Genomic DNA, 24,796 nt, shown 5'->3' with positions numbered 1-24,796 from the left:
TCTGGGGATCCTCTCGTGATCGAGTAGGCCAGATCTTTAAATTTTTTTAGGGAATTCTAAGTCAGAACATGTCCTCTGTTCTGGATCCTTATCTCTTCGTGAAGATGGAACATGGCTACAAAGTGTCCATTATGCCATTTAGTCTCTGTACTGTCAGGAGGGCGGTGTCAGGCAGGAGCAGACAAGGGGGTGGGATTCTGAACTCTGGCTGCCTCTGATTGGAGCTCTGAGTCATACCTCCCGCATGGCACCACCCATGTGACATTACAGAGGTGAACTAGCACATTGGCACCAAAACTAACTGCACTTGATAAGCTGCAACGATGGGGGCTAGAAATTGCACCAGACATCTCTGAAAACTGCCTCCCTTACAGTGACTGGAACTGACTGTAATACTATACACAACCTGAGGACAAGTAGACAAAATCACCCGTGTCTTCTAAACCTGGTCAGCTCCTTTCACTCTCACTCCATATCTCAAAGTGACTACAAAAATAAGTCTGTCTTAACAAGCTTACACATCAGACATGGATTTCAATGGGCACCATGTAATACTTCATTTCTCCAGTGGTGGCACTGTAGAGGAATTAAACACTTCCTGCTGAACTTCCCCACTCTTTATAGCTGATCGCTGGGATCTTACCACTCGATCGGTATTTTTTCTAGTAAAAATGAACAACAGGAATCGGAATAACCTTAATGAAGCCTTTATTACATAAAGGGAAAAAAAAAAGTAATAAATACCGCAGAAACATTTACAAATCAAACGTACAAAGTGACAAACATTGAACAAAAAAATAAAATAAAAAAAAATGTAACGCTGTCCAGTTTTAAGACTGTTATAACTCATCTCGGTTGTTACGATATTTAGATACAGAGAAAGCACTTGCTAGCTATTCGTTGTAATACTGCCCAAAGCACGTAGTTGCGTTACTGTAAAGCGTACTGCAGTGTTTGATACTGGAACCTTGTGGAGAAGGACAGGAGGAAGATCCATCACACGACATTCCAGGAGAGGCCTAACCTCTGGAAACCGTCTGGAACGTTGCGTCTCCTCGTGCTGTTGTACAGATGTGACACAGTGCTTGTCTACACACGAAACAAGAGTGTTTAATGGTCATAACACAGATTCGCGCTTCAAATAATGAAGCCATTAATGGAGAAAATGCTTGTATCCAACAAGCAACAGTCGGCAAGATATGTACTAGCTGAAATTTTTGTCTATGTCACCAGACCTCCCAGGAAAAAAAAAAAAGTTTCGAAGACTAAATTCCAACACGGCCATTTCTATATTTTCATCTGCATCCCAAACAACTGAAGGGACTCGAGTCCCAGAACGCTCAAACATCATGGCTGGCAAGAATCTAATGAAAGCATCTGGGGTATTTGCAATAGTATATAGATTATGTAAACAACAAAGAAAATTTTTGAAAAAAAAATAAAAAATTTCAAAGATGTCCAAAGTCAACTGCTGATATGTGAACTTGCAAAGACCCTTCGGAGCCGGAGATACTTCAAGTCCCCGACCCTGTAACTGAGAAGAACATCTAAGCACCTTCAAACTTCATTTTTTACATAATAGGAATGACGCGTTTCGTTTGCCTGGTTTGTCCCCAGTCGAAATAACAGCTGTTCATATCTTTCTTTAAAAGGAAAAAAAAAAAACTAGGACTTTAAAAAGCTAGGTCATAAAAAAGTACCATGAACTAACTAGATCTACGTAGCTGTGCAAGAAGATTATAGAATTTTTTGGAAAGCAGGAAAAGAAAAAAACTTTCCGAAGTCCAACTCTTCTCTGTAGAAGATCACAAACCGTCCTTGCGGAGTTTGTCTACAGGTCCTCTCGGGTAAGTACTTTTAGAATCGGTGGATCTAAGAAAGGATCGCTCTTCAAGAGTGCAAGTGGTGGCACGAAAGTCAAAGTTAGTACTTAAGAGAACTTTTTGGCTAAAAAGTGTGAGTAGATACAATGGGAACCGAAATCGGAGATTGAGAAATTTGTCTAAATCTCTAAAAAATAGATCAAACTTCAAATCGATCCATATTTTTTGGTGTAACTTTTTTTTTCCCCCAAAGTATCCAATTTTCTTTCTCCTGTGCGGTCAACATGCTGCGTCCTTAAGTACCAAATCGAGTTTGCAGAAAATCCTTAACAGCTCGGGTTTACCAACAGTATCTAGCGCTTTGGCAGTGACCTTCATTGAGTATTCAACCAAATCATCATTGAACTCCATCTTCACACCCCTCACATTATACTGCAACTCTTGGCTTTGTCCTTTCTCAAGTCCGTGGAAACTGCGGTCAGGTCCGGTCTGCTAGGCATGTGTGGAATTCTTTTTGTGGTCCTCTGTGTTTTATTCCTTTTGAGATTTTTGTTCGATTTATTTACACATGCCAGGGTTGCAACATGGAAAATGTCCCTTACGCTGTTCTCGGACTGTAGGGCCGAACATTCTATGTAAGTGGCGGCTCCGATCTGCTTGGCCATATTAGCACCCTGCGAAAACAAAAACAACAAGTGAGCAAACGCGAAGGCCAAATATTTAGCAAGACAAGAAGGGAGTAATGAGGTCGCCTCAAGGGAATGTTTACAAACTAGTCATCCGAGCCATTGTTTGTCAAAACCTTGCAAAGCCTTGTCCTCTGGTCCTTCCAATTCAAAGGGATTCTACCATTAAAACCCTTTTTTTTTTGTAGACAAGATGTTGGAATAACCTTTAGAAAGGCTATTCGTCTCTTACCTTAAGATGTGATCTCCGTCATGGCGTTCCTTAGAAATACTGGTTTTTACCGATATGCAAATTAGGTCTCTTGCAGCAATGGGGGCGGGCCCCAGCGCTGGAAATGCAATGGGGGCGTCCCCACTGCTGCTCGAAAACAGGCTCCAGCGACGCCTCTATCTTCTGCTGGATCCTCCCCTTCTTTCGTCGTCTTTCTTCGGCGTCACCTCCGACGCCTGTGCAGTTGGCTTTGCCAGTGAGACACTAGTAGAGCCGACTGCGCATGCCGGCCACAGTTCCAAGGCCGCAATTGTGTCTCACTGGCAGAGCCAACTGCATAGGCGTCGGAGGGGACGCCGAAGAAAGAATGAAAGAAGGGGAAGATCCAGCCGAAGATAGAGGCGTCGCTGGAGCCTGTTCTCGAGCAGCAGTGGGGATGCCCCCAACGCATTTCCAGTGCTGAGGCCCGCCCCCATCCCTGCGAGAGAACTAATTTGCATACCAGTAAAAACTGGTATTTCTAAGGAACCTAAAAGGTAAGAGACAAATAGCCTTTCTAAAGGCTATTCCAACGTCTTATTTACAAAAAAAAGGGTTTTAATGGTAGAATCCCTTTAAGTAGGATCATCCAACTATCTACTGTGTATGAAGGACTCCCAATCCGATGGCAGATGTTGGGGAAGATCAGGCAACTTTTTTAGTTAACTCCAGTGACGTCTACCAGAGATTTATTCCCTTCATTTAGGGCACATCGATGCTTGGTCATGCCAAGCATTCACGTTTATGGAACCAATTTACCACCAAACAGATTTCGGAAGCCATCTTTATGATTAGGCCCCACATGTACTGATGGGGTTTTACATAATTAAAAAATAGGTAACTCTCTGGTGACCCGTTCCCTTTAAATACAGAGCCCCAGTACTAGAAGGCCATAGTGCGTCACCAGAATTGGAAAAAATATCTTAGCATTGGTCAAATTAGGGCAGATTTTCTCTACATATCACACCCTAACCAATGGCAAGTGACATCATGACATTAGTGTGACATCATAATAGGACATCACCACTCAACAAAAGATGAGGAAATATTTCCCTGCATATATTTTATTGTAAGTCATGTGTCTTCGGTGGCACATGGACATTTCATACCAAATTTTCCTACGCTAATGTTCACATGAAGGAGGACACAGTCACCCTTAGTCATAGATGCTACTTATATAACGTACCAGTTACATAACACGCACATGAGCAGAGGCCTCATTCCTGAGTCACATTCCAGAATTCCTTCTAGAATTGTACATCGCTAAACCCGTGAACTGGGCCAGAAGATAATTGCAGAGTACAAGACCTTCATCAGGCTCGGCTTAGGCGAAGGTCTGATGGATTTAGATAACATATTGTGATAAATCTTAACTACTACATACAGAAGGCAGAAAGTATGTAATTACTTGAGATTGTATTATCTATAATTAGCTATCTCGTGGGAACAGAGAAAACCAGGCTTAGAGAAAAATGTCATCTAAAACCACAAAAAAAAAAATAATTGAAAATAAAATAAAAAAAAATATGAAGCCGCCAATTTCAGAATGCGAGTTTGTAGGTAACATACCTGATCGTAAGATACCGGCGTCTGCCTGTGATTGGACAGTTCCACTAGCGTCGTGAGGTCTGTGCGCAGATCAGATTTACATCCAACCAGAAGCATTTTGGTGTTGGGACAAAATTCTTGAATTTCACCTTTCCACTGTAAAAAAAGACGAATTTTGTAAATTAATATTCCAAAAATTTACATAAACATCAAGGTCATTATTAGAACGGAGATTCCTAATTTATTTGTTGCTTTTAAGTACATATTTATTAATAAATAATATCAAATAATAATAATTAAAAAAAATTACAATTTAAATTCTTTAAGAATCCATCCAAAAAAATTAAAAAAAAGCCAACATTCCCATGAAAAATAAAGGTCAAGCTGTCCCAGTAAATAATAGGTCACTACCTAATAGAAAATGCAAGATTTAGGTAAGAGGTCACTTCTAGGAATGTACAATTACATAAACTGCAATGTATACGATCAAGAATGACATTCATCTCAAACATGTAAGCCAAGGCGGTGACAAAGGTGAGAAGTGCCCAAGTACAAGACATCGAACGGTAAGTCAAGAACACACTGGTACAGAACAGATCAGACATGTGTGGGACAGTAAGACACTAACAAAGTAAGACGGGGTGTCCACGGATGGAAGAGTCCATCTCGTGACCTGTGGTTGTCCAATGATGAAAGCTTTAACTGGCCGAAAGAGTTTTCCAAATTTACGAAACATGCCCTGGTTTTACTTAAGACTTAAGAGTCCTTAAAGGCATTATATAGGTTGATTAATCATGGCTGCTTCTAAAACAGCGCCATACTTGTCCACAGGTCGTATCTGGTATTGCAGCTCAACTACAAGTATGGCACCATTCATTATAGTAAGGACATTTTTTTTTTCCTTCAATCCCCTTAAAAAAAAAAAAAAAAAAAATCATATTCGACCTTGCTCTGTATTGATTTTTTTTTTATTAAATACATTGGCAAAGTTTTGTTTTTTTTTTGTAACTATGGAACTTTGTTTTAATTTATTTCTCACAGTGTACTCTGAAGCATGAAAAATTAAGCAATCCCCATTTTCCACGCCTGATGCCCACAGGCATTCATGAGAATTTTTGTCTGGCTTTCCAGGTTAATGGAGAGCAATTATAGGATCATATGTGAGAGAGGGGAATGGAGGACAGAAAAAAATAAAAATAAATAAGGGGAATTAAAAGTTGGAACTTTCCAAAAAGAAGTCTTTTCGGGACGGGTATGCAAACACTGTGACAGTACTATAGATGGTGCTGGTAGTCTGATCTAATGGTCTTGTGTCTAGTGATGACATAAGTAGAATTTTAGTTTTACATTTCAGATACTGGCATTTATATTCACGTTCCCCCCCCCCCAAAAAAAAAAAAAAAAAAAAAAATTGCCTCAATTAACATACTCGTTTTTGTTGTATGAAAATGGACAATTAATGTATGAAAAAAAATCTGAACTGCAAATCAGGGTTCTTTGATTCTGCCAACTGTAAACAAAAAAAAAAGAACACTTACCTTCTTAAGAACGCTATCGAGAGTCTCAGGGCGGCTGATGTCAAAACATATTAAGACAGCGTCGGAATCTGGATACGAGAGTGGACGGACGTTGTCATAATAAGGAGAACCTGAGAGAAGGAAGAAGATTCAGGTTACTATAACAGGTAGTGAAAAAAAGAAATGCTTCATAGCTATGAATAAAGTGGATAACGGTTTTCAAAAATTTCTAATAAAAACAAAAAACACACACACAGAAAAACATATTACAAGAGGAATATAATTTTTGAAAAAAAATTTGAATGAGTCACAACAAAGTTCTGTTGATATTTTTGGGGTCCGGTGGGGAAAATATTATATTATATATATTTATTCATTCATTCAATAAAAATATAGTATACTGTTGTTAAAAATACTAAATGGGGGGGGGGGAGAAGGAATGCTCACCAATCCCCACTGTTCCTGTTGTGGAGTACATGGGTCTCCCACCAGTCTTCTGGCTCCTCTTGACACATAGGAACTGCCACTCAGCCAATCACTGGTGAGGGTAGGTCACTGCAGTGTCATTGATTGGCTGAACATTCACTTCCTGTGTGTCAAGTGGGACCAGGAAGCCAGGACGTATGAGGACCGTGCAAACATCAAAACAGGAACAGAGAGGAAGTTGTTGTGTATTAGTCTTTCAAAAATTTTTTAGCCCAAGAGCCTATTCATTTTTTTCCCTTGGCAGACAACCCCTTTAAATGCTACATACTCCCCGTTCCCTACCATTTTTTTGGATTCTCGACTCTCAAATAAATTTAAAAAATTTGAGTGTGTGGTTGGAGGGGGAAGGGGTGTGAATATTTGGGGAATTTTTTTGAAATGAAGCCAGCCATGTCTAATAACGGTGCCAACAAGATGGGTGGCTTGTAGTTCTCAGAGGAGCATGTAATGAAGCGGTACATCGATATAATTAAGTTTTTGGAGGTTGAATTACTACTTGATATAGACGGACACGAAACATGTAAGGGCTTTAGGAAAGTGTGGAGAGAAGCTTCGAGTGATCTCACCCTGGAACATTCCACACATGTTTGCTCTGTTCTACATCAAATTACATTAAACAAGTGACGGCAGAAGATTATTTTTGGAACGGTAACAATTATTTTAAAAACTGTCATAGGCCGCGTTCCAGGCGCTACATGATATAAAATCCCCCCACATCATATTGTGATTATCCCGGAATTTTACATATAAAAGACTTGGACGTTGCGGCTCAACAGCTGTTGCGAAATGCCCGTCTCTGCACGCTCTGCCACCAATGTTATGTTCAAGGTGAATTAAACTTTTTCATGGCTCATTTATTTAGCTGCAACTTTTTTGAAGACGTTGAATGAGATACTCCGACTATGACATCATTGACGCTGCAGCAACATGGCTCGAGTGACTATGTCAACCAAACCCTAGAACAATGGGCTCCAAAGTGGATTTCAACATAGATTGGAGAACCATAGGTTGGGGACCATTGTTACAATTCATTTTCTTTGCCCAAACATTTGAGAAATTTTTGGCTGAGGTCTTGCTGCAGAACGGAGAAAGGGTATTTTAAGTGAACTATAGAAAAAAAATACATATTAAGAATATAATAGATACATAAATGGTAATAGCACAATGGTTGGCGAGTGGTTTGTGGAACTGATCTAGATCACAGCCTACAGTCGATCCATCAAGAGGTTCTACTAGAGCGTCTACGTACAGCTCAGAAACGCTTCCATGGACATCATGCAGTACCACAATTCTCCTGCAGTGGCCACTGTAGGAATGATAACCTGATCAACAGGTCAGACATATTCAATAGCTCTCCAAGTTTGGCCAACAGCCGTTCTTCGCGACCTCTACGTACACTTGTGGGTGTGTCTTCTGAATGGGGAGAAGGGTTACGCCATTGCAACCTCCCCAAATAAATGTTGGCAGAACATCCAATACACATCAAAAGGTTGAAACGTCCTGGTGAATTTATCAAGCTTGTCCACCTTCAAAGAAAGTCACTTTCATGGAAGTGCCGGAGTAACCGAGCTACAGTTTTGTCGATCTTTGGTGATCCTACTGAAATTAATGGAGCTCAACCACCGATCCATTTAGGAAGGGGTGCAAAAAGCCCCCATTCTCCTGATAGAAGCCTAAAAGCATGGAACCCAGATCTGTAAGTTATAGGATAACTCGCCTAGTCGAGAAAAACCCTTAAAAGGAAAAAGTGGAGATCAGAGTCTCACGTGAAGCCCAATAATCAAGGATACCAAAGTGAACGGTTCCTTTAAGGCGCAACAATTCGTTCCTGCTGACTATCGACACGTTTGTTAACGGGGCAGATTTTTGGGGTCAGTACTGACACCGGCGGATTTCAGAGAGTCATCAGAGGTGACGGAGTGTCCTGTCCTCAGTTAGAGAGATGAAGCCTGTCTTCTATATAATGGCTGTCATATGAACAAACCCGGAAAAGTACATTGAAGGCTGCCAGATACGGCCATGTGAAAAGCTTAGCAATGAAAAGGCCGTGAAATCCCAAACTCTATTTACTGGTAATCAAGTTAATCCCGGCTTACACTTCAAAGGGAGCGATGCGAACCGGCTGCTCACCTTGTAGGCATTGCGCAACAAGCTCATCCTTGAAATATGATGTGAGTCAACGGAGAAGGAAAATGAATGCCATGTGTGACTTTCTCAAACCTCGCCCATAGGCAGCGACTCCTAGCTCACATACCTGCCCTCTGAAATCACCGCAGCCTCATCCAGTACACCATGTATGTCCATAAACTGCACCCAAGACGGCGGTGGCATAAACCGCTCCATTGTCAGGCTGAGCTCGGAGCGCTTACACATTCCTTTTACGACAGTGGTTGAAGGTTTGCAGGTCATAGAAGTACTCAGGGCTTTATAGGACGCCCACACTTACTGGTGGCGATTCCCTGAGCATCATTACAGAAGGATTGTGGGATTACCAGCGGCTCATTAGTGGTGACCGAGTACGAGGACTTCTCTTTATTACTTGTAAAACAGATCTCAACGGTTAATGACTTGTATTAATAGATAATAACGCAGATGTGTCAACGCTCCTCATTATAGGCCATTTGGAAGGTTTTTTTGGGCCTTCAAAAAAAGGTTATAAATAATATCTATATAATCGACACATTTTATATATTTATTTTTTCAATTTTTTTTTTTTTTCTTTTTTTTAAAGGGAGTTGTCACCTGTACCAGCATATCGCACCAGATAGATGTACAGGTTCTGGTCACCCTAACCTATCTATCTGCAGGGCTCAGGGCTGGTGTGATATCCTGGGTCTGGTGACACTAACCTATCTATCTGCAGGGCTGGGGTGATATGCTGGTTCTGGTGACACTAACCTATCTATCTGCAGGACTGGGGTGATATGCTGGTTCTGGTGACACTAACCTATCTATCTGCAGGGCTGGGGTGATATGCTGGTTCTGGTGACAGTAACCTATCTATCTGCAGGACTGGGGTGATATGCTGGTTCTGGTGACACTAACCTATCTATCTGCAGGACTGGGGTGATATGCTGGTTCTGGTGACACTAACCTATCTATCTGCAGGGCTGGAGTGATATGCTGGTTCTGGTGACAGTAACCTATCTATCTGCAGGGCTGGGGTGATATGCTGGGTCTGGTGACACTAACCTATCTATCTGCAGGGCTGGAGTGATATGCTGGTTCTGGTGACACTAACCTATCTATCTGCAGGGCTGGGGTGATATGCTGGTTCTGGTGACACTAACCTATCTATCTGCAGGGCTGGGGTGATATGCTGGGTCTGGTGACACTAACCTATCTATCTGCAGGGCTGGAGTGATATGCTGGTTCTGGTGACAGTAACCTATCTATCTGCAGGGCTGGGGTGATATGCTGGTTCTGGTCACCCTAACCTATCTATCTGCAGGGCTGGGATGATATGCTGGTTCTGGTGACACTAACCTATCTATCTGCAGGGCTGGGGTGATATGCTGGTTCTGGTGACAGTAACCTATCTATCTGCAGGGCTGGGGTGATATGCTGGTTCTGGTGACAGTAACCTATCTATCTGCAGGGCTGGGGTGATATGCTGGTTCTGGTGACAGTAACCTATCTATCTGTAGGGCTGGGGTGATATGTTGGGTTCCAAACACCAGTATTAATAAAGCAGTCCCCTTTGTCTCTTGTGAGAACTGAAGGACTAGACATGTAATAAATTTGTCCAAACCTTCCACGTACCCTCAACAAACTCTGCCAGGGATACTCGGAGGCCCTTACATATGTAGAGTGTATATCTATATACTAATGATAATCATATCAGGATATCCAGTTTATGGAGAATCCGTGGGCGTATAGTGAAGATCCTGGAAACCCAGTGCAATGCATGACAAAGTAAAAGATTCTCGAAGGGCATAAAACAAGATGAATAAATCATAACCTGCAATGTATAGTTACATAACCTGACAGCACTACTACGTATATACACTATATATATCTATACAGGGGAAATCTAGAGCAGCATCAAGGCTCCTCTTTGTGTACAGCACAATCCTCCAGAGGCCCGAATCTCATTTTCACATAATCCCCACCAGCCTGGACGACTAATGTGACTGGTGCTAGGACCCTGAAGGATCCCGGCAGGCACCCTGTAGGTACTGCAGCCACAGGCAAGGAAAGATTTGCAGGCCATCAATCATCCTGCCTGAGCGATTATCTTGTAAGGCCTGAATTTTATTAGGAAATAGGGCTGTGAAAGCCACCGGCAAGAAGGACCAGGGCGCCGAAAAACAATCACACAAATTATACAACAAAAAGAACATTATTTGCACATGTAGGATCGCGCCATGTGGGGGAAGCCTTTGGATATAATGGCGCCCCCGTAAATCTGACAGATACTACGATATAAAATACATTTATAGACACCTTAATAAAAAGGAGCACACCGCAGGCAACAATGGGGTCAAAATGAAGGGACTCTAAACCTTTCTTGTGGTTTTTACTACAAGATCAAGATTTATAGGGCCACATAGTACAATCAGGGATGAGCCCCATTGGAATAGCCGCCATTACTTCATTCAGGACCTCAATCCATCAGATCAGAGAGTAGCCATAAAGAGTGTCTCCCTCTCTGGAGGACCCATCATGTCCACTTTTTAATAGGGACCTGGTAATGCTTCTATCCCTCTCTGGGGGCGCCAAAGAGGAACTGGACACTGCCAGGTTCCTCTCACAATTACAGCTGAACACTATGGGGGCAATTTATTAGGACTCGCATTCCCTACGCCATCTTAACCCCTTCCTTTGCCACACCTGAATTATTCAATGGACCCACCTGCTCAATAATACAGGGGTGTTCTCATGTGCCAGAGTTACAATCTACGAGATTTTGGGTATAAGGAATGCCAGCTTTAGTATTTGTCAGGCTAAGACGCCCCCCATCCCAGTCTGACTTGCTCTACTTTTAGGAAAGAGGGTCAGTGGGCGCTGAAGGCACGATGGGTGATGGGTCTTCCACCATAGTTATACCCATCTACCCCCGAAACTGGCATAGATGGGTTAGTAAATTACCCTCTAGGAGTTCCAGGAGTGGGATACCTAAAATAAAACAACCTATTGACTGTGTACAGTTTGTCAGGAGAGGGGCTGTAAGCTTGGTCTTACACAATTGTATTGACTTTACGGTCCGCAAGTTGCTGATTAGCAACATAGACACCCGTGTCCTGCCGCACTCGCCCTTAAAGTTCCATGGGAGAGTCCATGCAGTGCCGCAATTCATGGCCATTACAGACCTGCTCTATGAATTGCGGACCACGGTTATGGCCCAGCACACCACGGATAAAATATCTGGTGGTGTAAGAGGCCGCACCGAATATAACGTGTCCGCAAATGAAAACCCTCAATTGCGGACTTATATTACGGCCATTACATACCTTATATATAGTCCGACCCCAGCAACATCTGCTTCAGAGGTCTCAAGAAAGAGGCAAAATTTTTACAAAAAGTTATTCAATGCTAAAAATATTTCTGCTAACCACAAAAACAACAAGAGAACTGGCCACCGCTGGTTTTCTTGGAGTCAAGTATTGCCTAATCTGGCTTGAAATAAAAAAAAAAAAAAAAAAATTAAAAAAAATTAACAAGCCTTCCATGTTTGCATACAAGCGGATTTCATCCTACTGGCAGATTTCCAGAGACAATAATAAATGTTCTTATAATGGTTTACAAACATTGGAATAAACACATAAAAGAGGATTAACAGATCTTAATTTTTTTTTTAGCTAATATGACACGTCTAGAGGCTCCGCTACACTGCCAGGCCACTGAGCCATCATTACTACTGTCACAGGTCATCTCCATCTCAACTCTAAGGACACTAAGGACCACCCAGTTGTCAATTTCATAAATTTATAAGAGCAACAGCACAACTATAAAATGTGAGTAATACAAGTATTTGACATGTCAGGAGTAATAAAAGATCCATTTATAACACAAAAACATATAACATGAAGCAGAATTTACCTTTTGAAACCAGTTCCGGAGAAATTTTTACTTCTCCAGTTCTTTGAAGTAAAAGGTAAAAATAAAAATACACCCCCTCCCCCCACTCACAGCACCGTTCCCCTAGAACATAGATTTCTATGTACGGCATGCATCAATAGAGGCTTCTGTGCGGATGTTGAAAAGAGCACAGCACGATCTTACAGCGGGGGTCCTTGAGATCTCAGCGTGGGGATCAAACGGCAACCTCAAGTGAACTACACAGTGACACGGCTTTGTAGAAGACGACACCTTTAACGCGCTACTGTAAAGGTCTACTGCCTATCCTGGAGAATTTAGAAGGAACAGATATATAGGTTATGTGTCCATCAGCTGTAAGACTCTTCCTCAATGGCCTTGCCAGAAATCCCAAAAAGTGGAGTTTGCATCAGGTGTACGTGGGCTGTCATGTGGACACAAGTTTAATAAACTTGTACCCAGGCCGTGGGACTAAAGAAGCTTCCATTCTCTAAAAGCGGGCTATGGCTACAACATCCTATTCTTTATTAAAGTAGGAAGCGCAGCTCTGAAGCACAAACTTATGGCCTAGGTCTATAAAGTAAAAAAGGAACAAACGCGAGGCAGAGAAGGGATTTCATAAAACGTCCACTATTTAACACTGTTGTTTTGAAATGCATAATTTTAGTCCATACCACTAGAGGGAGCTAATACTTGTACCCCATACCACTTATGGTGCATGCTCACAGTGAAGTCAAAACCCCTGCGGGCAAGCGGCTGCCAATGATCACATGATCAATATAGTTGTGCCATCTTTGGTGGTAGCATGCGGGCAGGTTGATAGTTGCTAAAAGTCTATGCAGAGAATTTGAAATTGTATATCAAAAAAACTGAACTCTGCCCACTATAAAGACCCATTAAGACATTTACCAGCACAGAATTTTGTAATGCGGGTTTTCACTTGGCATTTTAATGAATGAAAGCGACTAGGTCGAGTTAACATTTTTTGTAGCACAAAAATTTCCATCCGCCTGTATAAGATATCAGACCCTCGGAATGGTTTGGGATTTATACTGCAGGTTCTCCGAATTCCCACATTAAGGTCTATTATATAGGAAAGTCTGAGAAGTCTGGCAAACACTGGCGTCTTTTTAGGAAGGTCTACGCTTCTATACCCCGCATTCCTGCCGCTGTAAATTCATGGCATATGTTCCATAGAACACATTGTTACTGGCTTACGTGGGAACGGCCTCTTGGATCGCAGCCATTGTGTAAGGGATTCTTTAGAAGTGGAATTTTTGGGTAAAGTCCCCCCTTGTTTGGTAATATCAGTAACAGGCAGGAGCGCGGGGGGGCTTTGATGTAGAAGGGCAGATCCTCCCGATTACTGGTGAGTGAGGCGGCTGCAGATAGTGACACCGACGCTCTCCAGTTTCCACACAGCCATGGCGATAAACGTATTTCCACCCGCGAGATCTGACATCTGTCTTCTCTCCGGCCTCAATGAATATCCTCACTAATCTGCAACGCCGGAGAGACAACTCATCACCGAGCGGCAAAGGGTTTCCAGTAGGTCAGAACTTTTACTTATCCCGTCGTTTCTGCACTTAATGCGAAAATCTTCAAAGAATTCAATGGAGAATAATAAAGTAACCAAAAACCAGAGGGCCGGATCAAGATAGGTGGTGGCCTCGGAGAAGTGACAGTATTGTGCTAAAGTTTTAGGCATGGAAAAGTGCCATTGAGTAAGAATGCTTTAAGAAATAGAAGGGTTAATAGTTTATTGGACAAAGGGAATGAAGAAAAGAGAAATGTAAATGCCATCAATATTTGGGGTGACCTTTGCCCCTTGGAGGAGGAGTCCTGGAAGTGATGATACAGCCTCCATAGATATAGCCCTGATCTCAACATCATCCAGTCTGTCTGTGATGACATGAAGAGAGAGAAGGATTGGAGAAAGCAACATCTACAGAAGAAAATGGATTATGAATTAATGGAGACACAAGAGCAATTGCCCCCTATAGCCCATGATACAACCTACCCCTGGTTTGTATGCAGGGGTGTTGGTGCAATCCATGAAATACTGGTGGAAGGGGAAAAGCAGATACAAAGTAGCCAGGGGTATAACTTAAGGGGGTGCAATCACACCGGAGCCCAGGAGCCTTAAGGGGCCCATAAGCACTGGCATCTGTATTGAGATTATAGCTTCCATCTGGCCCATAAGCCAAGGAGACCCACAGATTACCCAAACCACTCTAAGGTGGAATAAACAACTTAGTTACCGTAATCATCACTATCAAGAATCTACTGTAGGGATGAGGTAGAGGGCCCCGGACAAAAGATTGCACTGGGCACACAAGATTTTACTTACGCCACTGAATGTATCGATTGTTGGCACTGAAGACCAAGGATACTAGACCAAAGTGTCCCTGGTACCAGCAATGTGGCTACGATCACAAACCCCATTAGGGTCATCACCAAGCATGCTCAGTCTCGTTAAAAAAAGTTGCCTGGTGGGGCACTACTAATGGAGATGGGCCAGTACTCGGTTAAGTTGGCATTTCCAGGTGTATCCAGAGTGTTGGGACTAGGTAGAAGAGACCATCAAACACTCGTGGAAACAGAAGGCAAGGCCGTGGGTACAATGGTAAGGAAAATACGCCTTCTTTTAACCATTCTGAGTCTGCTTTGAAACAAAAATAAAGTTCCCCACCAAACAACCCCTTTAAGAAACAGGTTTACGTTGAGGCGACATCTCTTCCGAGAGCCACCATATTGGTTGTCCCCGCTTAGAAACAGGAACACAATGTTCTTAACGGTGTATTGCGAAAGGGAAGAAGTTTTCCAGACTACATTCACATTTAGGGGCGGGAATGGAATTTTTGGAAACCCTGAGTGATATATGGAGAGAATAACAAAAGTTCAAGGGAGACCAAATTTTGGAGATCATCTTTCTGAGAAGAGCTTGTAAGATATTTGCCCGGGCCACACAAACCGTAGGGCTTACTCAAGTCAGGAAGCGATTTGTCTGGAATGTCACATAAACAACCCCCTAGAATATACATCCTATATTGCTTCGGAGTGTTAGCAACCCCCCCACCCATGACTGAGGCCCATAACATGTCCTAGCAGGGGCAGGTTGCACAATCCAGACTTGGACGCCTTCCAGATATACTGGGAGCCTAACATTTTTGGCAGATCTTTTTAATCATTTTCATGCTTTGCTCGAAACTTCCAACCCGAACACAAAGGATCTCGAGCACAACTGGGAGATAGCAAACATTTTTAATTAAATCGTAATATCCTTCCACATATAAATTGCATCTGATTCTTTACACAAAAATTGGAAAGTACAAAGACTCGCAAACTCTCCGCAAGAAATTGGAAGACGAAGAATCAAATGTTTACTAAGGCTTTGAAGGAGAAGGATTTAAGAAAGCGTCTCTCAAACAACCAGGAGAACACATGTCTGGTATCCGCATTTCACACGGATTGTGTTTGGTCGGGTCTGGATGGTGAGAATTACAAAAAGTTTCACACAAAGTCCAGGACTCTAATATGGCCGGGGCTGATACTTTCAATAGTAACCAAGTAGGGAAGTAATTGGAAAGACGGGCCTGGTGCTAAGTAGACAACCTAGGACACCTTGGGTTCATGGTTTGTGGAACCAAAAACTGGACAACCACTTGAGATGCCATTTTGTGCCTAGAGTAGTTGTCACTTCCCTTCCCCTATGGAAGATGAGCAGGCCGAGAACGGTTTTTGAGGGTCTAGAATACAATGTTGAATTGCCATAGAGATTGGACCCACTCCAAAACAAAGGTCCAGCAGGATCTACTCTCAGGGGTGGTTGAAGAGTAGGCCCTAGAATAAGTTTAATCTTGGTGGCCCAAGGAGCCTTAATCTGACACTGTAACTGCATTGCTAGGCAAAAAAGTTTTGCTCCAAATACGACAAATGTATTCTAGACCAGTTGGCTTACGGCTTGAGGAACCAAAAAGATGACAACCAGTTGAGATGCTATTTTGTGTCTACAGTAGTGGTCATTCCCCTTCCCCACATAACAATGGAGATGATCAAAACTAATACCCAGGTTGGGGAAGGGTTTGAACTTTTTGAAAGTCCAGAGTCCAGTGTCGGACTGTCCCACCAGAGGATGCTCCAGTGGATCCAGGATAAGGTCCAGCAGAAGGCCAAAATGTGATGTATGATATGGTCTAACTCCTCGGGGTTGTTGGAGAATCATTTCACTTGGCGGGCCCATGGACCTTTAGTCAACACTATCAGAATACACTTCAATATCATCACTAGTCAGACTAGTTATGCAAAAATTTTACTGCGAATATGACATCAACACATTCTAAACCAGTTGCTGGAGGGGACTGGAGATCTGGTAGCAGTGACATCATCTGACAAGTCTTAACTAATCGGTAGCCTAGATTATGAGGCTGACGGGTGGACGGACCCCTAGGCAGGAATTAGTAGCATTAACATCGCACCATGGGCCAAGTGACAAGGGTGATCAGAGGAACGGAACGTAGCCCCCTCCATGTCAGTGAGGGCCGATTACTGGTATCACACCGTGCTTGTAGACAGTTCAGCCTTTGGGTGCTATAAAAGTGGATTTAAAGGGACCAGTCGCATTAAAGATGGTGTCAGAGCTGTCAGCATGATGTTACGGAGCGGGAGAGCGGGGCAGATGAATTTGGACATGTGGCTTCTACTCAGTGCAATCTGTTCGCTCCGTCTCTGGTTCCAATATCACACAAATTAAGCCTAATATGGCAGAGATTACACACAGATTACCGACACATGAGCGGAGTGACCGGCGCGGTGTAATACTCTGATGCTTGATAAGAATGCAGGAAATTGCTTCGATTGTTATCAGACTTCTTGGTAAATGGATCGGCTCCAGGTCTGCGCGCGAGGTCAGGTGTGACTGCGCTAATAGGTCGCAGGGGAGGGGGTGGATGAATTCCCTCCACGCTGCGAGTAAAGACCCTATTAGGGCCGAAATGGACTCGTGTCCTGTCCCTTTATTTGCAGGACTGTCCAATGTAGATATCTTAAAGGGGACCTGCCACCAGAAAATGCCCCTTTAAGTTAGGGTGACATGCCAACTGCCAAATGAGGCAAAATGGAAATTAATCTGTTAATAATAGGTTTCACAACTGAAACCCTTCACCATTTCCTTGGCTCCAAAAAATTTGGAGTGAGGGGACTCTGTTATTCCTCCTGGAAATGTAAGAATGAATTGACAACTGGCTGCTACTATGCGCCTGCTCAATGAGACTTGTTCTTATACACTCCCAAATAGTGCTGACCGAATCAGCCTATGTACTGACCCTCAGTTATTCCTCTTGGAAATCTGTGAATGATTAACAAGTGGGTTCTAGCGTTCCTCTTGTCAATGGATCGTGTCATTATACAATAGAATACTGCCTAATAAGTGAAGACAGTGTCGGCCTGCGAATCGCCCCTCTGTTATTCCTCCTGGAAATGTAGAGTAGATTAACAAGTGGGTGCTAAGGTAGAATGGTTTCACGCAAACAACCATTTAGCCATGCCAGGAGGAATAACAGAGGTACGACCCAACAGAAAGTTCTAAGAAAAGATGCCGCAGAATTGTCCATGGGGGAAGTACCAACAGGAGACAAGTCAGGCCGACAGGACCCAAGATACCACATTGCTGTTGTAAACTACAACTCCCAGCATAACCTAAGAGCTAACAGGCTGGCAATGTAGTTTCCTAACCACAGGACAGCCGCCGCGTATGGGAAGCCTGGGTGCAGACCGTGGTAATAATTCCATCTTTCACACTGGCACATGTGACTACAGGGATGGGTAGAGCGGTAAGAAGCAGGACATGGCGGACGATTCCTTTTTCATTATACAACGCTCCAGATCTCACATCTCTGCCAAGTCAGTGCGGCAGCAGCTGCTGGACGTCAGATAATGATGTGCCGGCTGCAGACATGGAAACTTTCTTGCTCAGGCCTTGGCACCAGCGCTCGGGTACAGAAATGTGATGGATTTATAAAGTCTACCTGCCAGGAAAATGACTGCTGGACAAGGTGATCCCTGGTTGTCATGACCCGACCTGACCACTAGGGGCAACTCCATCATAAATCTTACAGGGAGGAATACTGAGCAGCGGGTTGTTAAATATTCAACAATGTCTACAAGGAAAAGACGGCCAAAGGAGTTGTACTGTGCATCAAGACTAGAAGGCTTACTGTATAGCTGTGTATGCAATGAGACACTAGAGAAGTTGTACTGTGCGTCAAGACTAGTAGGATTACTGTGTAACTCTCTGTGCATTGAGACACTAGAGAAGTTGTACTGAGCATCGAGACTAGAATAAAGCTGTTTATACATTCAATTAAGAGGTTGCACTGTGCTTGAAGACTAAAAGGCAGGTTTATTATGTAGCTGTCTATGCATTGAGACAAGAGAGAAGTTGTACTGTGCATCGAGACTACAAAATACCTTACTGTGTAGCGTTCTGTGCATTGAGACCATAGAAGTTGTACTGTGCATATGATCCGCTAGAATAGGTAAAGACACTTCCCTGCAGCGCCACCACTGGGGAAATAAAGCATTACACAGGGCCCCATAAAACCAATGGATTGTCCCTGTAACGCCTGGACAAGTTCGGTCCTCCAGAGCTAGAGACACTCTTTGTAGTCTCTCTCATATCTGGCTTGCATCCATAAATTGTGCATTGTAACTAGAAAACCCCTTTAACTTGTCATATAATGGTATTAACGTTACCAGACTGTCCATAAGGAGTCGTTCTTCAAGAAACAAGATCTACAAGAACTTCTCTCAATTTACAAGCCAGTTCCATTAGCAATATATAGTTGTTCCCATTCCGTACGTTATCCATAAGATTGATACAAAGTAACACACTGACAATTGTGTGAGAGGTTGTCACAGCCCCGCCCCTGAGAATCGGCTAAGCTCCACCTCATCCCTCAGCAGAAAAGGGAAGTGAGAGGAACACAATGTATCACTCTGTTATTGTATTGTATACAGCCAACTAATTCCATATTTCTTTTTGGGTGGAAACAGCCTTTAACAAGTAAGCGGTGCCAAGAGAGGCGCCTTACATGTGGGTTAGTATATTTTAGACAGGGCGCTCCAAATTAAAACAAAACTCATCCGGAAGATCGTAACTTCCAAGTATGTGATCTGATCAATGCCAGACGTGTATAATTGTTAACACAATCCTTGGCGGAAAGATAATTACAAAGTAACCGCAAGAGAAATCCTGCCCTGTAACGTATGCTACAGTAGAGAGGAATAGAGCTGACCAAGTGCGACCAAGGCTGACAACATGAAGGGTGTTAAAGGGAGGGGGGGGTCACCAGAATATCACCCCAGCCCTGCAGATAGATAGGTTACTGTCACCAGACCCAGCATATCACCCCAGCCCTGCAGATAGATAGGTTACTGTCACCAGAACCAGCATATCACCCCAGCCCTGCAGATAGATAGGTTACTGTCACCAGAAGCAGCATGTCACCCCAGTCTTGCAGATAGATAGGTTAGTGTCTCCAGAACCAGTATATCACCCCAGCCCTGCAGATAGATAGGTTAGTATCACCAGAACCAGCATATCACCCCAGCCCTGAAGATAGATAGGTTACTGTCACCAGAACCAGCATATCACCCCAGCCCTGAAGATAGATAGGTTACTGTCAATATGCAAATTAGCTGTTTTAAGCATTGAAGGGTTAGCCCATTACTACAAAGAGCCAACACCCATGGTGGCACAGTAAACGCTAGGAAATTTTGGTATCTCTGCTTTTAGGTATAATATCCAAATTGAACATAGGAGTGAAAGTCCTATAATCCAGAATGTCTGATAATCCAGCTCTGAATTATAATACAACCTGCAAGGTTACACAACCAGACACAGAATAAGATTTACCAAAAAAAAAAAAGTTATAGTACCGGATTTTTTGTTACAGTTTTTGAGGTTGGGGTTTTTGAACGTTTTAGGCCAAGACTGTCCTATATAATCCAGAGGGCAATATTAATGCAGCACCATCCAGATAAAGGAATTTTACTGTATATAGTATATTAGGGTATGGAGAACAGCAAGAAGAGGTAACACATCAGGACAGGGGGTTGCGAGAAGACACAAGTCAGAACAGGAGGGATTTTCCCATTTCCACTTCCTCCCCCATCCTTTTTTTTTGGCCTGGGATTGGCTTTCAAGAGCCTGGACTGAGACTCAGGATCTTCCCCACCCTCAGCCCCCTGAGATCAGCTTACAAGGGCTGCACATGAAACCAGGATGTCCTTGAGGCTGCAGAACACAGACCCCCTCCCTCCACCCTGCAATGTGCCTAGGAGGTCATCAAAGGTCATCCCCCATTTGTCATCATCTACATTACTGTGCATTCTGCTCGGAAGTCCTCCGGGAATGTTCACAGACCATGGAAACTGGATATATATATCCTGGTCAGTGTCATGTTTGGGTATCTGTACGGTTAAATACAGGACTAAAATATTCCACAATATCCATGTACAAGAATATTCCTTTAAATGTATCAAAGGGAGAGATCCCGAATTATCAGACAAATTCAGGTTCCTTAAAGGGATATTCCGCCTTGGGTTAGAATACATTTTATGCCTGGACTATGACGCCTGTCTGAGCCCCCAGGGTCAAACCCTTCCTCAGTAGGTACGGCTATATAATAACTTGGTCACATGCATGGAGCTGGTTAGTATAGGATTAAATCTAAGGCGGCACAGCAGGATGTGGGAATAACCAGACAACCATAAAAGTGAATGGCAAACATCAAGTCACACTACCAGCATATCCCGGCCTCACAGTCAGCAGACCCGAAGCCTGAAATCTGAGGAATCTCAACTATTTCCATAGGAGCCATTACATTCCTCCTACCTACAGCAGCGAGTAAGGGACAAACAGTGTCTAGGACAAACTATAGGCGATAAAGCGCTGAGCATTGGGGTACGCCATGTGGAAAAACCCAAAGAGAAGGTAGGGTGAGGTCTGCAGGCCTTCACTAGAGGACATGCACAGAGAATATATACCGTAGTATACAATATATCGGGGATGGAAAGATAAGACTGTATGGAACTACCAGACAATGTGGGCCCTGTAGTTTATGGGACACTGCAGGCAGACTTCTTCTCACGTGGTGGGTCGGCATGCCAGAAGATGACCTCAAAGAGTCTTATCTATGCTTTGATCCTGGAGTCTCCAAAAAGCCAACCATGTTAGAAATCCTTCACGTGAGGAACTTAACCCTACTATTTTCTCATGGTTGCAGACTATCAGCCATAAATCTCAGGAACTGGCTTCTCAGTCTCAATATTTGACATACTGAAAATTCTCCATGTGTAGAACTAGGACTTTCCTTTAGGAAAAGTAGAAGTTCCAACGTATGCTGGCCATCACTCATGCTCTATAAGATTATGCATGGTTGGGTTGGACTTCTCCCTGACTATCATTATTAGATCTCTGCCCGTTTATGGTGGAAAAAAAATCTTCATCCAATGAACAAGCCCCTTCTCTTTTCTCATGGATCATACATACAGTAGAAACCACTCGTGCTCTACAGGGACCATTGATGGTTGGATTGAATGCCTCATTGACTATCAACATTGGAGAGCTATCTGAGCTTTGATCTTTGACAAGTTTGGAGGAGGTAATGAGCACTTCTTAAACACCAACCATGTTATAAAGCCTCTACATGAGGAATCTGATATGGTTGGGATGAATGCCTCATTGACTATCAGGATTAGACATCTGCCCATCCATCCGATGATGAATTAACCCCTTCCCTTTTCTCTTGGCTGGACACTACACATGCCCATGGACAACACAGATGCTCCACAGGGATCATAGATGATTGGGTTGACTATCACCATTTGACACCTGCCCATCCATGTTGGGAAATCTCCATGAGCAGAATTAGGCCCTTTCTTTTGGAAAAGCTCATACCCATGGTGAACATCGTGTCATGGATTGTTGGATTGGCCACCTCAGTATTCGGCATCCATGTTGGAAGATTTCCACGCATAGAACTAGGCCCTTTCTTTTGTTACAAGCTCATACCTATGGTGGACATCACTTATGCTCCACCGTGTCATGGATGGTTGGGTTGGAAGCTTTGTTGACAATCAACATTAGACATCTTCTGATCCATGACCGGGTTGAACAATATTTGCCCACATTGTCGGTCTCATCTGTTGTCCTAATGACTCTACCATCTGCCTTGAGCAACACCTGAGAGATTGAGCAGATGTTGACTGGAACTGGACACCTTCTCCAACCAATACATGCCACCGACTAGCAAACAACTGGTACAATCACGAAAATAGCAGCTTGTGTGGCCAACGCTAACGAAACTGAGAACACGCACACATACGGCTCGGGTTAGATCCATCACGGCTTTCCTTCGCACTTCATACTATCTTTGAAGGACTGCAGCCCAAGTAAGATTTCCCCTATCTATTCCGGTCTCCATTGTACGATATCTTCCCGTACCGACGCCAGGATAGGCTTAATTTATCTTCCTTAGGAGAAAGCGTTGAGGAATATATTTACACTACTTAAAGGGGCGACCATAAATCACTTTGCTGAAGATCACAAGACAATGGAGAAAGACCAAATCCATACAGACCCACGATATAGCAACATAGGTACCCCTCCCCCAAAGCATGACCTGTTATACCGTATACAAAGCTCCCAATATCCTGCAGTACTAACTAAGAAGCATGCGTTGATAACTTTATGATACCGCAGCAGACATGATGAATGGCTATGACAATGGTCATTAGTCTGATGTGTCCGGCCGCAGAGGCTCAGCTGCCTCAATGGCATTTTAAGGCGCTCGGAGGAACCTGCTCAGACACCTATATAATCAAATTACCGACCCATTATAACTCAATATCACCTTTGCAAGATTGTCTGCTGCGGGCCAGGGGGAAACTTTAATCATACGAAAGCGTTACAGTAACAGGAAAGACGATCACGGCGAAATATTTGTGGCCAGACGTCAACGCATACCACATGCCACCCGCCTGTTACTCCCTGGCGTGAGCACAAAAATGAAGCATGCGTTGCATATGGGTTATGGAAGAGTCCAGTATATTACATCACTGGGGTATGCATGCCATATACGGGTTCTATCGTAATATGCGTTATATTAGATTAACCCCTTCAGATACTACGCAGTCACCGGTGACCTCCAGAGCGGATGAACGCGGTGATAGCCGGGTATATGGCATAGGCATAAAGCTAGCACTGCATCGGTGGACTTGGAAATCTGCCCGCCTGGCAACAGAGAAACTGACAGCAGGATGAAGACAGAGCGGTGTGACTCTTAGAGGCAATTGTCCCCAGCGGAGTTGTGACTTTAATTATATGACCCTAGCAGGGGAGGCGATTCTGTCATCAGTGGTGCCAAGACGTACTGCGGAGCCAAGATGGGCAATCACGCCCGGCTCTTGTAGGACCCCAAGTCAGGCCTTGAGACCTGTGTCCCCCGACAGCCCTATAGATGGTTAACGCACCACCCCCCCTGAAACATATGGTCCTATACACCAGCGTGGGCGTACAGGATTCCCCCTGAACTGCATAGTAACACAAAATCAAGTTGCCCTCCCCCCCCCCCAAGTTCTATAGCAACCAGCGCAAAACCCAACGAAGACTGCAGAAAGCGGAATAAAAGGAAGGATTTCTTACCAGACGTATCCCACAGACTCAGTTCTATCCTCTGGGTGTCAATCTCAAAACTGGCCGTATAATTCTCAAATACGGTGGGGACGTAATTCTGGACGGAAAGATAAAATAATATCAGGTTATCCGTACGGCGAGAACGTCACAAACTTCACGGCAAAACTAAACATTGTATCTAGAATTCCCTATAGACCGCTTATGGAGATTCTATAGAAATGATACAAAATATCAATGGACATAAAACAGGAAGCAGAAAAAGTTACTGGAATGAAGGCGACATAATCTGTAACCCGCAGAGCTGGCAATCTAGAAACCTGTAACTAATAGGATGGAGTCCAGCGGGGGGGGGGCTTTGCTGTAATAATATACCCCTGAGAACAGATGGGGGTGAGAGATTAGAGCAGGGTGGGAGCTTGTTAACCCCTAAGTAGCTTTCGGCAATGCAGGGACTTACCTCTGGGAAGGAATCCTTTGCAAAAACGTGTAATAAAGCGGTCTTCCCGCACTGGCTGTCACCCACTACCACAATTTTGCACTTGACATTTTGGTTGGGATCCATCATAGATTTGCTAGACAGTTTCTGACTGCTTCTTCTCTCCTTCATTGATGTGAACTTATGTCCCTTTGCAGCAGATACAATAGAAGTTGTGCAGCTTGTTCCCAGCAATCCCCTCCAGCTGCTGTATCCTCCCAGAGCAGAGCTGTAATAACACATCCAATAGAGAGGTGACTGAGCTTTGTTTCAC

At 43.5% G+C, this 24,796-nt stretch overlaps 1 protein-coding gene across 1 annotated transcript; it reads right to left on the bottom strand.

Annotated features, from left to right (window-relative positions):
* Positions 1-692: 692 nt before the first annotated feature.
* On the bottom strand, positions 693-24,796 carry RND3 (Rho family GTPase 3). Its single transcript, XM_075284511.1, has 5 exons — positions 24,505-24,796; positions 24,057-24,144; positions 5,846-5,955; positions 4,329-4,463; positions 693-2,497 (listed from the first exon to the last, which is right to left on the bottom strand). Exons 1-5 carry the CDS (start codon positions 24,763-24,765, stop codon positions 2,246-2,248), a joined length of 846 nt encoding a protein of 281 aa, XP_075140612.1. The 5' UTR covers positions 24,766-24,796; the 3' UTR covers positions 693-2,245.

This window comes from Leptodactylus fuscus, chromosome 8, assembly GCF_031893055.1.
Source record: "Leptodactylus fuscus isolate aLepFus1 chromosome 8, aLepFus1.hap2, whole genome shotgun sequence".
Classification (NCBI taxonomy): domain Eukaryota; kingdom Metazoa; phylum Chordata; class Amphibia; order Anura; family Leptodactylidae; genus Leptodactylus; species Leptodactylus fuscus.
Note: the sequence above shows the minus strand (reverse complement) of the source record. Positions and strands in the feature narration are given on the sequence as shown.